Below are 13,455 nucleotides of genomic sequence, written 5' to 3'. Positions count from 1 at the left end.
GCAGAGAAGTCCTTCGTCCACGACGTGAAGAACGAGAGGGTCACGGAGCAGTTTTAACAGGTTTTTAACATCTTTTCTCTTGCACAATCAGTTACAATAAGGAATTTTTGTAGTAGCACAATCAGTTACAATGGCACAATACGAATTTCACTAGTTCAGATCAGTTACAATGTCAATTTCATCAGTTATCAGTTACAATGTCTTTTTTTTTCATCAGTTTTTGCACTATAGCACGAGACAATCAGAATTTGCACGCACCCTGGCGGGGTTATAGGGGCCAGGAATCCTAAAAAAAAAAAACAATTATTATTTGTTTGTTTGCTTGCGTCACAATACGGAAATAATGAGAGGCACGCGCGCGCGTAGCACATCGTTCCGAGAGAGGTTTACAAAGGTCACGATATATACACACTTGACCGGGACTCGGAAAAAAATTACGATAAGATGCATTCATCCTTCAAGGATGAGAAAGTGCATTATTTACTCATCACGCTGTGTCAGCGCAATAAATGAAGGCGCGGAACGTGGAGAGAAAATGAGTTTTTGAGGTTTTGGTGAAATTTTCGTAGGTTAGCAACACTGTGGCTCACTTGAGTGAGTTTTTGAGGTTTTGGTGCTGTTTTCTACGCTGTGAAACATCGTCAGCGCAATAAATGAGGCGCGGAACGTGGAGAGAAAGTGAGTTTTTGAGGTATTTTTGAACCTCAATTAATGTTGGTCAACCCGTGCACCTACACTACTCTAAAGTAGGTCAAAGCATGTAGAGGCTCTCGTGTAGTTTAGCACGTAATAAAAAAAAGGATAGGTTAAGTTATATCACGTAAGATCGTGATATACCTACCAAGTGTGAGTGGGAAAAAAGGGAAATTTTACTAAAACATCGCTAAACGCTAAAACATCGACAAAAAATTGTCAAAATATGTCAAAAACTGATATTCAATTGATAAAAAAAGAGGCTACAAATGCATACCTACCAAGTGTGAGTGGGAAAAAAAGGGAAATTTTACTAAAACATCGCTAAACGCTAAAACATCGACAAAAAATTGTCAAAATATGTCAAAAACTGATATTCGATTGGTAAAAAACAGAGGCTACAAATGCATACCTACAAAGTGTTATTTTGAAACGATACACTTACACTACTTATATACAAGGAAAGGAAAACGTAGTGCCAGATGTACTCAGTCGTTATCCTGCAGAAGTCAGTGAGGAAGATGAAGAACCAAAATTTTTCCATGTTAATTACATTTGGCAGGAAAGAGGAGAAGTAGACAATGTCGAGAATTGGGTGCAAGCTCAAGAGCATGATTCTTTCTGCCTTTCCATCTTGGAAGTACTGAGACAGAAGGAAGATGAAGACTCCCCTGCTGAGTCCAAGGTGAGAAGGTTGTATCAGTTGTACGGAAATCTCCTGTTTAGAAAAACTACGGGCGAGGAAGTCTCCTGGAAATTGTGTGTTCCTGAGAAATTAAAAGATAAGGTTTTACGAGAGAACCATGATGAGTTAGGACATTTTGGCATGGCTAAGACTTTGAAAAGAGTGAAGAACAGATATTTTTGGCCTAAATTAAAACAAGACGTAGCCAGACATGTTAGAGATTGCCTGACCTGTGCGAAGACCAAGATGGATAAACTTGGGATCATCAAAGACAAATTACACATTAACCAGAAAGACCCGCATGAACTTTTGTCCATCGACCTAATTGGAAAGTTACCTATGTCTTTGGGTTATCAATACGTCTTCACCTTGGTTGATGTAGGAACAAAGTTTGTCTCTGTCTATCCCCTGAGGCGAGGCACGGCCAGAGAGACCATTAATGTGATGGAGAAAGGATATTCTACCCACTTTCCTAAAGTCAGAGCCATTCTATCAGACAGAGGAACGCAATTCACATCAGGCTTGTGGAAGGAATATCTGGATAAAAAGGGAATAAAGTATTATTTCACCACCGCTTATCATCCTAGCAGCAATACCATCGAGCGGATGAATCAGGAAATAGTAAGATTACTACGGCTATTCTGTCATCGAGAGCACCAGTCCTGGTCAAAATACTTAACCGAAATATCTTGGCTTCTAAACAACTCTGTTTCCGACACGACCGGTTACGCTCCCTCCGAGTTATTCTTTAACAGGCCTGTGCCTAATGAAGTTTTGGACCACTTCAACTGGCCCATAAATGAAGCAGATTCCCAAATATCTAATTGGAATCAGAAACTATTTATGGCAAGGACTAGGGAAAGCACCAAAAGCAAGAAAAGAAGAATTAGGTTAAAAAGAAACGCTCTTCAATTAGAAGAAGGTGACTTGGTTCTTGTCAGGAATCACAAGTTAAGTTCCCGAAAGAATAGGACTATCGCCAAATTGTTTGAGGTATACATTGGCCCCTATGTCGCCTCGGATGTTCGAAGCAACCCTGCCCTGCTGTTGAACCCGACGACCAAGAACCCAGTTGACCGAGTGAATTTTGACAACCTTCGTCTCTTCAGGTGTTCCCCCGAACGGAGAAGACAAATAGTGAATGAAGAAAAGACTTAGTGATTGAAAAAGTAAAAGAGATATAGATTGGATTGGATTGATTTTGTGTTTTAAGTCCACTTTATGCACAGTAAGGCTAATTGGGACTGGACCTACAGCTTAAAGTGGGATCCGAACCACTATGTGCCTCCACCGGGTATCAAACCCGGGATACCTTGATTACAAGGCGAGGACGCTACCACTACGCCATCGGGGAGGCCCTAAAAGAGATATAGAGTCTGGTTTACCAAATTTTTTTCTGAAAATTTAAACTTTTTAATTTTCCTCAAAATTTTTGCCCGAGAGAGGGGCATATGTAACGACCCTGCGTGGTCATCACATTTAGCTATCCTGCGTGATAGCCATATTCTTTAATATATAATTATTAATGCTTGAGAAATGCCCTGCGAGGCTTACGCTTTTGATTTATCTTTTATCTAATTTTGAGTGCATTGTTGTTAAGCATATATTGTTATGGCACACACGTTTAGGTTAAAGAAAGCATGCTAAATACCCTGCGTGGTTTACGCATTCAGTTATCTTTTGTGCAGTAATTGTTGTTTAATTTGTAACTTGCATTGTCGAATCTCTTTATCTTGTAATTTCTTTAATGTAATGTGTTCAGTCGGTAACGCGTCTGACTACCATGCTCAAGGTCCCGGGTTCGATCCCCGGCCGGTTCAAATCCGGGAACTTTTCTAACGGTGGAAACGGCCCCGGCGCCTACCCAGCGTCGAATAAAATGGGTACCTGGGGGAAACCCTGGGGGGTAAAGGCGGTCAGAGGCGTGATGCTGATCACATCACCCCCACTCACGACCGGATCAAGAAAGTGTGGGGCGTTACCCCCACACCCCCTATACGCCTTCATGGCGTGGTGCTATGCACAGGGGAACACTTTTTTTTTTAATGTGTTCAGTTTAGCACACAAGTGTTGAGTTTATATCGCTACATGCTAGTGGTTTTTACAATGCTAAACTTGATAATTTATAACGCATGAGTTGCATCTCGTGAATTGAAGGGAGTTTGCAACGCTGCAGCCGGCTTAGTTCCGATCTTCTCCACCCGCCTCAGTGCTGCCACCAAACAGTATATAAACAATGCAGCGAGGCCCGGAGCTCAGTCGACTGCCAGATGTCGACTGCGAAAGACCTGGTTCCCAGATCTAGTCTGGATGTTCCCCCTACCGGGATCCAATAGCTTCCTTGAGAAGGAAGGAGGAGGATAAGAAAAGCAGATTACCTACCTACCTGGTCTGCTCCATAAGAGCTTGGTGTGCTAACCTTGGGTCGTGGCGGCCCAAGCCCAAGTCTCCTGGGTGCTTCCAGACCTTGCCGTCTCTTGCTACTGACTGGACATACCAAGGGACCGAACCGTTCCCTTGTCGTAGCTGGATTGACTTTGCGGCGTCCTTTCATACCAACACCTTTGTGAAACCGCGGGCCCTTGGCCCGTCCCTCGCTATTGATTGGACGCTTTCGCATGTTGTCCCCAGGTGGCGTGGCATGTGACGACTACTAAGGTTCCTATTGGTTACCTGTACTAGTTGGTTCCCCCCCTAAATTAGATAAGAATACTAATACTGCCCAGGTACCTCACTGAGGAGGATTTAAGAGCGTATGTGCTAAACAGGTTATTTACATGCGTGTATAAATATAAATAAACATTTACTAGTTGACCTTTGACCTTTCAATATTAAACCCCGCAAGCCCTGAGATACTTTGAGTCCATGTCTTCGGCTGGCTACAAGCTAGCATATATGGGTACACTTTTGCACCGCTCCGTGGTGTAGTGTGCAGTGCTCCGGCGCGCGGACGTTGCATTCTCCATCACGACTAACTCACTACTAACCGGAATGTGCTTACTACAACGTGTGCTGCAGACAGCGTTGCCAACCCAACGGAAGAAAATGGCGCGCAATTTAAATCCTCCGTTACTTTTGGGACACCTTATATATTGATGAAGGACCAGGCTCCAAGAAAGATCCGAGTCTCTAACATCGAGAGTCGCTCACTCTTCGGGACATTACCCCCGAACAGTCACCCCAGACCAGGAAGAGGAATAGCAACGAATTCCGCTATTTCAGCTGAATAACGCCGCAACACTGGGTTGCAATCAGCGGGAAGAAGCAGCGAGCAGAGATTGACGCAAGGCAATGTCAGCAACGTCCGGCACCAAATAAAGATCGATAAAACCCCAATTCAGGAGACAAACGCGAGAGAACGGAGAGATCACCATCCGAGACAACACACCGAGCAGGAGGTTCCCGCCTGAGCTGACCAAGGTACCGTTCTCTCTCTCTCTCTCTCTCACGCTGATCGGGGTTTGCCGGTTGCTGCCAGCCTCGCTGTGACGCCGTCTTCCAGTCGCCCTCTGCTACCACCAGGGTGACCGCAACGATCCAAGCAACCGCCACCTCCGCCGCCCGTCGCCGGCCGACCACTGTCCAGGGACCACATAGGTGAGTGACCATCCTCCAATCAACTCTGTAACCTCTCAATTGTCCTCGATAGCCAAGCAAGTGAATCGAAGCCTCCTATTTTATTCCGAGCTACGCTTCTCGTGACTCCTATCCCTCTAATACCAAGGTCACGTCACAATATATATATATATATATATATATATATATATATATATATATATATATATGTGTGTGTGTGATGGTGTGTGTGTGTGTGTGTGTATGTATATATTATATAATATATTATAATATATATTATTTTCACCTTTATAGATCCTCGTGTCAAATCCTGGTTCCTTGTAGACAGCTACTTCCCCGTTCTGTCGTTGTGTGCTGTCTACCTTTATTTTATAAAATTCTGGGGACCAAACTACATGAAAAATAGGAAACCTTACAATCTGAAGACTGTCATAATTTTCTACAACATCTTCCAAATAGTTACCAACATGTTGTTAGCAATGGAGGTAAGTTCAGTGTATATTTTAAGAGTTAGAAGATAAGTGTAATCCTTTACATTAATAATAGGATGATAATTTCTTTCTATTTTATTATCAATTTGATTCAATTATATTGTGCATAGAAGCATTTGCTATCATAAATATAAAATATAAATATAACCATGTGGTCATGTATATTAGTAAATATAGTTTGCTCTTACGTGTATAATTTTTAAAAAAAATACAAAAGACAATATAATTGTCTAAAGATAACAAAATAACACAAAATTAAGACTCTCAAGTCTATATAATAAAATGATATTTTAAAACTGATTTATGAGGTAAATTTTGTACAAATTGTTAATTCTTACAGTGCACAGACGGTGTTTGTATGCATATTATTTTGTTGTTAATATTAGTATTAATATTTCAGATCCTCCAATCTGGTTTGTGGGGAGACTATAATATCATTTGTCAACCTGCGGACACGTCCAGTCCTAAAGGATTAAGAGTGAGTTATTTTAAAATATTTTTACGTTTTCTTGTATTTTCAACATTGCTCATTTGCTGCAATTCTGCTGTAAAAACGACGTAGCAAAAAAATGTAATATTTCAGGAGACGTGTTTAAAAGTTTTGAATGAATATCTTTAGCAAGATTTGTTTTTGTTTTCGTGACTATGGCAATATTTACTATACGTACTGTCTCAGAGTGAATCTAAAAGTTGGTAGTTCTACGTTCCCAAGGCAAAAACCATTACAGTCAGCTGGTTACATATTTTGAATGAGGAAGTATTCACAGAGCGTTTGAATTTTAATATCGCTTTCATAGGTTATGCGTTACTGGAATCGTTAGATTTTATATCGGTCCACCGTTTAAACGTGTGGCAGAGCAAACGTTTGTAATAAGTAGGGAACGGATTTTAAGGTGCAGCAGCTTTCCAAAAATATATCTGTTTTCAAACCGATCGTTTGAGATATGTGTTTTAGGACATGGAATCAAGTAAAATTAACACACTTTGTTTCACCTTTTCGTAAGATTAGCACATTTATCCTCTTTTTACTCCCTCTTTGATGCTTCAGCGCCTTTTCCCCTCCTTTTCTTTCATGTTTTGTACAAAAATTGGACAGAAAAATAAATGATCTTCACTTTTCTTGAGCAGCTACATAAAATCCTACAGTTTCATTTTGTAGAACTTAACGAGAACTATAAAATGGTATAATTTAATTATAGCAGCCCCAATAGTTCCCAAGATAATGTAACACAACCCGCGAGAGGAAACACAACCTTCAACAAAACCTATTCGGCAGAATCACAGTTCTCTATGCGGTCCGCGCGCATTATATACAGAAGACGTAGAAAAAGAGAGCATTGAATAAAGGCATTTTATCAGAACCTTTTTTTTGCCTTTCCCCGACCATAATTTTGCACCTTGAAATCCTTATGCGGCACGAATGTTTGAAGAAAGGAGAGTTTACAGGATTTTTGTTGGGAAACCTAATGGTAAGAGATCTGTAGGAAGGCCAAGACGAAGACGAAAGGATATCGATGAGATGCACCTAAAGGAAATCGGCAAGGTTGGAAAAGATTAGATTGATCTTGCCCAGGGTATGGACAGATGGAAGACTTGTGTTGCTGCATCCTTCGGGTTTAAGAATGCTAGAAAGTTAGTTAGATATGTTCAGTTAAGATAATTGGCACTGTATGTATAGTTAGAATGGAATCCGAACCACTGGTGTTCATCTAACGGGATGCCGAACCCAGGACCCTTTGATTACAAGGCGACAACGATACCACTACTTCATCGAGGAGGTCACAGAGTGTAGAGAATATCAAGACGAATATCTTTTCTTAGCAACATTTCACTCGTTGATTTCTCGTTTTGGTAATACGTGCCCTAGAAAAAGAAAAAAAAAGCATCTATCGTGCTGCCATGCTTCATAAATTCAGTTTCCAATGTCGTTTTTTTTTTTTTTTTTTTTTTTTCGGAAACCGAAATCTTGATGGTAGGCTACGGAAATGTTACCAACCCAGAAGAAACGCAGGGAGGGTAAAGTTGTAGGGTTTAAACTCCTCCTATATAAACCAGCTATGTGTCATCCATATGTACATATCCACTCTGATGATTTTACATTAAGAAGGAGGCTTTTACACGTTACGTTCCAAGTTATTCATACTCTGAAAGCGGCAAAGGACTCTATATTTATTTACTACGCAGTCTACCCTTAACGAGCTAGAATTTATTTAATCGTTTTTCCACTGAAAATAATTAATTTGATTAATTTGTTTAATTTTGCTTCGCTTTTGTGCCACTCTTGGCTAATTGCGAAGATGGGGATGAGTGATGAAATTGATGAATGGGCATTCACAAACATCCATGCCAGGCCGGGATTCCAATCCGGGACCTCTATAGCGTCGTAGCGCGATGTGCTAACCTCTCCGCCACGGGGGCCGGTGCGACTGAAAATAGGAATGGATGTTGCCTATGGATTCAATTGAATTCAATATGATTTTGGGCGAGGTTATATTGCCAGTAATAGCATTCCTTTTTGTGACATAGTCCTTCAGAGGTAGGTTTTATTATCTTCAACTTGGAAAAGCTTCTTCCATTCCACTATCTTCGGTGTTCATTGTTGCCTAATGCAAGTGTACACGCTCACTTCCGAGTTTCACTATATAAAATGCATAAGACGAACAGCAATCACAGATTCGATACAGCGAGAAATTGTTCATAGCTTATTTATAGCGGCGTGGCTTCTAAAAGCAGACGACTTTAGCCGGTTTAATTCAAAATTCTAAATATTTGACGCATTAATTCAAATTGTAACGTTTAACAACAACAGAATGTTGAAGTTTTATTGCCCACAAAAATTTGCATTTTCCATATATTTTTATCACTTCTCTTTCTTACAACTTTTCTGTACAAGACTCAAGAGAAGCTAGGCCTACTAGCTGTCACCCACTTCGACTACGCCTCTGCTCACTGGCAACTGGGAATCTGTACCCCGTAACCGCACATGACAGAAAATGCAGTTTTACAAGGGCTGGTAGCTCCAAAACAAGACCTCAACGAGAAGAAAGTTTCTACGAAAATGAATTGAATTGTTGTTTTATGTCCACTTTATGCACAGAAAGGCTTGAATTATAGTTTTTAAAGTGGATCCGAACCACTATGTGTCTCCACTGGGTATCGAACCCGGGACCCCTTGATTACAAGGCGCTATCACTGTGCCATCGGGGAGGCCGCTACGAAAAATTGCCCGTCCTAATGTACTCTACATGGTGTGTACTTTTATTGACGTTGTATGGTGACACCATGTATATAACTGTGCATTTGTGTGTGTGTGTGTGTGTGTGTGTGTCAGTGCTGTAAAAGTAAAAACGAATATTATACGTATGTTTGTTTAGATAATAGTACTATTTGCTTTCCTAATTTTAATTTTGTATCTGATTTCAGATGGCCCGTGTGTTTTGGTTTTATTTCATTTCAAGGCTGATAGATTTCCTGGACACTGTAAGTAATGCCGTAGTCAACGTGTTTATCGTAGCATAAGATTTAACTGACTACATTTTGTTTGGAAATCTGTATGAAATGTAAAGAATATAATGAATGACAGTTGTGCTAAATAGTCGCTCCTAAAATGAATCAAGTAGTATAGTCTTCTCAAGGATACGATAATAATAATAGTAGTGTGATTTGTGGTACAACCAGCACCACTTACAAGTGTACAAATGATGAGCTCATTTGATTAAACAGCCCGATTTGCCCACACTTAAAATTATGCCAAGATGCCCTTATTCTCAAATTCTTCAAGTGTAATATGCTCTTAATTCTGAGAATTTTGAATCCTAGTGTACAAATGATGAGCCCCCTCAGATTGATTTGCCTACACTTATAAAAGGCACTTCTGTGAGATTGTTGTCCATAAATTTGTTAAAAATATGCCCCTCTTGATATTTTTTTTGCCCACACCTAAAACTAGGCCAAACGTAATAACACCCCCCCCCCACACACACACACATATTTACTTCCGGTTTAAGTTCAATTGGGCACCAGGCTCAACTTGCATATCTAGTACTAAAACAATGTAATTCTTCTAGAATTGCTCTGTGACTCTCTCATTTCTTACATCATAAACATATGATTTTTCACCTATGAGAATAACACTACATATAGTGTCATCAGGGAGTGTATCGTGGAATTCACAGATAATTTTAATGTTTGTCCTGTCATTAACCACAACTTGTTTCCTTTTTGAAGTGTTGATGACAAACATGGGTCTCTGTGCTTTGAATTCATCTGGTGTGTAATACATGTCAGTATTGCCAGTAGTGACCCTTTTGTATGCTGTAAATGCTTCATATAATTTGAGGAAATCATCCTTGGACATGTCTAAATTATAATTTTCTCTAGGGAATACCTCATTTCTGCCATTTTTAAGATATATGTTCTTGATGCTGCAGTTATCAAATCTACTTGAATTTTTTTCCTGATTATTGTGTCTTCCAGTCTGAAACAGTACCACCACAAAATCCGGCATGTCATATTGTATACTGGAGAATGAATTTGTAGCATCAAACTCATAATAAGTACCAGCGGCAGGCTTCTGTACACATTGATATGTATAAAATTGTAAAGGTACTTGTGGATTTTTTATTATATCTGCTTTGTATTTAAGAGCATAACTGGCTTCATATTCAACAACTGGCATTCTTAGCTCCATAGTCTGAATAATGCATTTGCCTTCATCAGGTAGGGTATTAGGCAGAGCTTCCCCTGTAAAGTTTAATGTACTGTACCTCATCAAAGCATTATTATCATTGGCAGCTCTTCTAAATGTGATTCTTAAACCACCCTTCCACATAATATCTTTGTAATCTGAAAAGAATCCTGGCAACAAGCGCATAGGAAACAGCACTGTGTGGCTCTTGGATAATATTTTATCACCAGCCTCAAATCCACCTATTTTGTAGTAAGAAGCCTCGGTTTTGGATAATTTTAGTGTGGCCAAAGCTGTGGAGGTAATGCCGGGATAATCCACTCTGTTTATAACAACACCATGCTTTCTGATCTCAATTTCAGAGAACAGATGCGGCACAAAATTGTCTACCAATCTTATATTTGAATTTGCCGGATAATCTGTTCCATCGAGCTTTACAACATCAAATTTGATGTATAGATCTGCTCTGTGGGGGTGTATAAAGCCATCCCCTACATCAAGATCAACCTCAATTTCTGTGTTGGGTTGATTTAAATTTGCAAATGTCCTCCTGTTTGGGGGGAATGATTGTAGCTCATAACTCTCAATATTTTCCATTTTTTTTGTATGTATTTTTATTTAAATATTAATCTCTATGATTGCAGTTGTTGTGGCTCCAGCAAAATCAACTAATTCTTCTTTTTCATTAGTGACCATCAATTCAATGTTATCTATTCTATTATGGCACACAGGAAAATATAATGTTGGGGATGGAGTGTAGATGATTGGCTCCATAAATTCAGAATTAGGTTTAAATGTTGCAATGATGCCAGTTTGTTTGTGAGTGCCTATGCCATTTGATTTGGTGATCATACCCTCAGCCACATTACAGTGAATATTTAGAGTCTCTATGGCTAAGAATTTAGGTATATTAATAGCAGTGTGTTTGATGGCCGCTTCAAGTTTTGTGTTGTTCTCAAAACCTAACAGCTCTCCTATAGTACCCAGATCCACTGTTTCTGTAGCAGATACAATCTCTACTCTGTGAGTGACAGAATTTTGACTTAACACTATACCTCTGGGTAATTGAGCATTTAGAGTGGACAGATTATACTGCCCTGGAGTGATGACAATTTTTTTATCCCCTACTGCAATTGTGTTGTTGTGGTGAGTAATATTAGGGATCAAGTACATGCCATAAAATGCTCTGAGAGCTATTGTTTTGGGATACACTATTTCATCATGTAATCTGAGTTTCAATATTGAATTTTGGCTGGTGAGATGGAATACCCCCATGATGTTTTAAATACCACAAGGCCTTTTGAAAATTTTCAATTGATGGTTTATTTATTTGAGACATATATCTAAGAACAGATAAACACAAATGTCCACAATTAACATCTTTGAAGTTTTGAACACGGGCATTATTGTAATAAAGATTAGCTGATTTTAGATATTTTATTAAATTTTCAGGTGGAACACCTCCAAATGAATCAAACACAAATGCCTCATCGTTTAAATATTTAAGATAACAGATCCAGTGAGTGCCCTGATTTTTGTACTTATCCAAATTAACAATGCCACACTCTTTGTTGAGTGGTTGTTCTGGTAAAGAATCAGACATGTACACACCTCTAAAATTTTTGATGCCCAGTGGCTTGATTAAAGCTTCAATATCTTGGTTTGTAAGCGGCTCTTGTTTTTTTAAAACTTATTCATGGCTCTCTTAACACCTTTGCCTTGTTTCTCCATGGCCAGGTTATGGCGCTTCAATTCATCTAATTCTGCCCTATTTTTCTAGGCATCTATTACTGTTTTTGCTATGGCAGCTGATCCCCCAGCCAAGCTCCCAACAGCCCCAAGTGCTGCTAAGATGGCCGGGATAGTAAATATGAAACCCCCCACATGTGATTTTTTCCTGGATTGTTGTAATTTTTTTTAATTGGGGGGTACTAAGCAACAATTTCATACCATGACCCTTGGCAATACAAGAGCTTTTTTTCTTGCGCTGCTTTTTGGTTAAAAGACTATCAATAGTTTTAAGAGATTTAAGACCTGCGTAAGGTATTTGATACATAACACCCTTGGCCTTCATTCTAGGTTTATTATATACATATTCACAGCCCCCACCCCAGTTTTTGCTTGGTGTTCATAGCTATGGTGGTTCCCAATGCTGCTATTTTTTCACTCAAAGAAGCATCTTTGCTTACAAATCTACCAAATGCAGCCTCTTCTAATTTCTTGTCTGCAACATGTCTCTTGTCAAGATCAGAATGTGTGTTGTATGCTATGTCATGGTCTCTACAAGCAGCATCTAGGGGATTAACACCAGGATCACCTCTGTTTAATCTATGGTCCAATTTTGTGCCTGGACCACAATACTGATAGCCTGGAATGTGTAGTTCAAATGGAAGCTTGTTTATAATGTCATTAACCAGTCCCCGGCCCTCAGAAATATTCCAAAATTTAGGTGGTAGAGTATTAATAATTTTTATAAGATATCCAATCCCCTTAGTGTCATTCACTATAAAATTAGACAATTTGGTGCTTATCGTGTCCATAATTCCAACCTTTTCATTGTAAAAATTGTGGTTGCCAGCATTTTCCTCCCCAGCTATCACCAATAACCTATCTACAAGTTTCCTGACATCATCAACCCACACAAATTCTTTAGGGAGGGTGTTGTATTGTTTGATTCCACTACCTGTCTTGATTTGTGACCATATGGGCTTGATTAAATTGTTGTATTTTGCTCCACTGCTAGACTTGACTCTTTTTTGTGTGGGATCATTGTTCTGGTATAGAGCATCTGATTTTATTAATATTTCTTTGTAGTGCTCATAATCTTGATCTGTATAGTTGCCAGGCCTTTTCCTAGTCATCAGTTCCCACAACCCAGGTGTGCCGGGATATTTAACAAAACCACCTCTTTGTCCAAGATGAGATTCTGAATATACAATGAGATCATCTCCCATAAATGTTACTCTGAAATTGCCAATTCTATGTATGATGCTACCATTACGCTCTGTGTCGGCATATAAGCCAAAGACCTCATCTTTGTTGTCTTTAGGTGTGCTTAAATATTTTTGAGCAAGAAGATCCAATTCAATAGGATCCCGAGTAGCATCAATTCTTCGAGGAGCAATAGGACTAGGTGTATGAATACTGGAAAGTGGGGTGATTGGATAATCTAATATGTTCCTTGCAGCTACAGGTACAAGCTCTGTGATCAAATTTTGATTTTGCTCTGTAACAGTTTTGATATTTTTACCTAATTCACTAATAGCATCAATAATAGGCTGTTCTGTTTGTTTGTGTTGTTCATAAATTCCTCGGTTCTGTGA

At 39.4% G+C, this 13,455-nt stretch overlaps 1 protein-coding gene across 1 annotated transcript in view; it reads left to right on the top strand.

Annotated features, from left to right (window-relative positions):
* The window catches only part of LOC145983838 (very long chain fatty acid elongase AAEL008004-like), a 41,066-nt gene that overhangs the window by 12,421 nt on the left and 15,190 nt on the right, over positions 1-13,455 (top strand). Inside the window, exons 3-5 of the mRNA XM_083116884.1 lie at positions 5,249-5,439; positions 5,846-5,923; positions 8,869-8,929. Coding sequence (XP_082973010.1) covers positions 5,249-5,439; positions 5,846-5,923; positions 8,869-8,929 — 330 coding nt within the window. The remainder of the gene's footprint in view (positions 1-5,248; positions 5,440-5,845; positions 5,924-8,868; positions 8,930-13,455) is intronic.

Source organism: Lepisma saccharinum, chromosome 1 (assembly GCF_977018435.1).
Source record: "Lepisma saccharinum chromosome 1, izLepSacc3.1, whole genome shotgun sequence".
Lineage (NCBI taxonomy): Eukaryota > Metazoa > Arthropoda > Insecta > Zygentoma > Lepismatidae > Lepisma > Lepisma saccharinum.
This window is presented reverse-complemented; position numbering and strand designations above follow the sequence as displayed.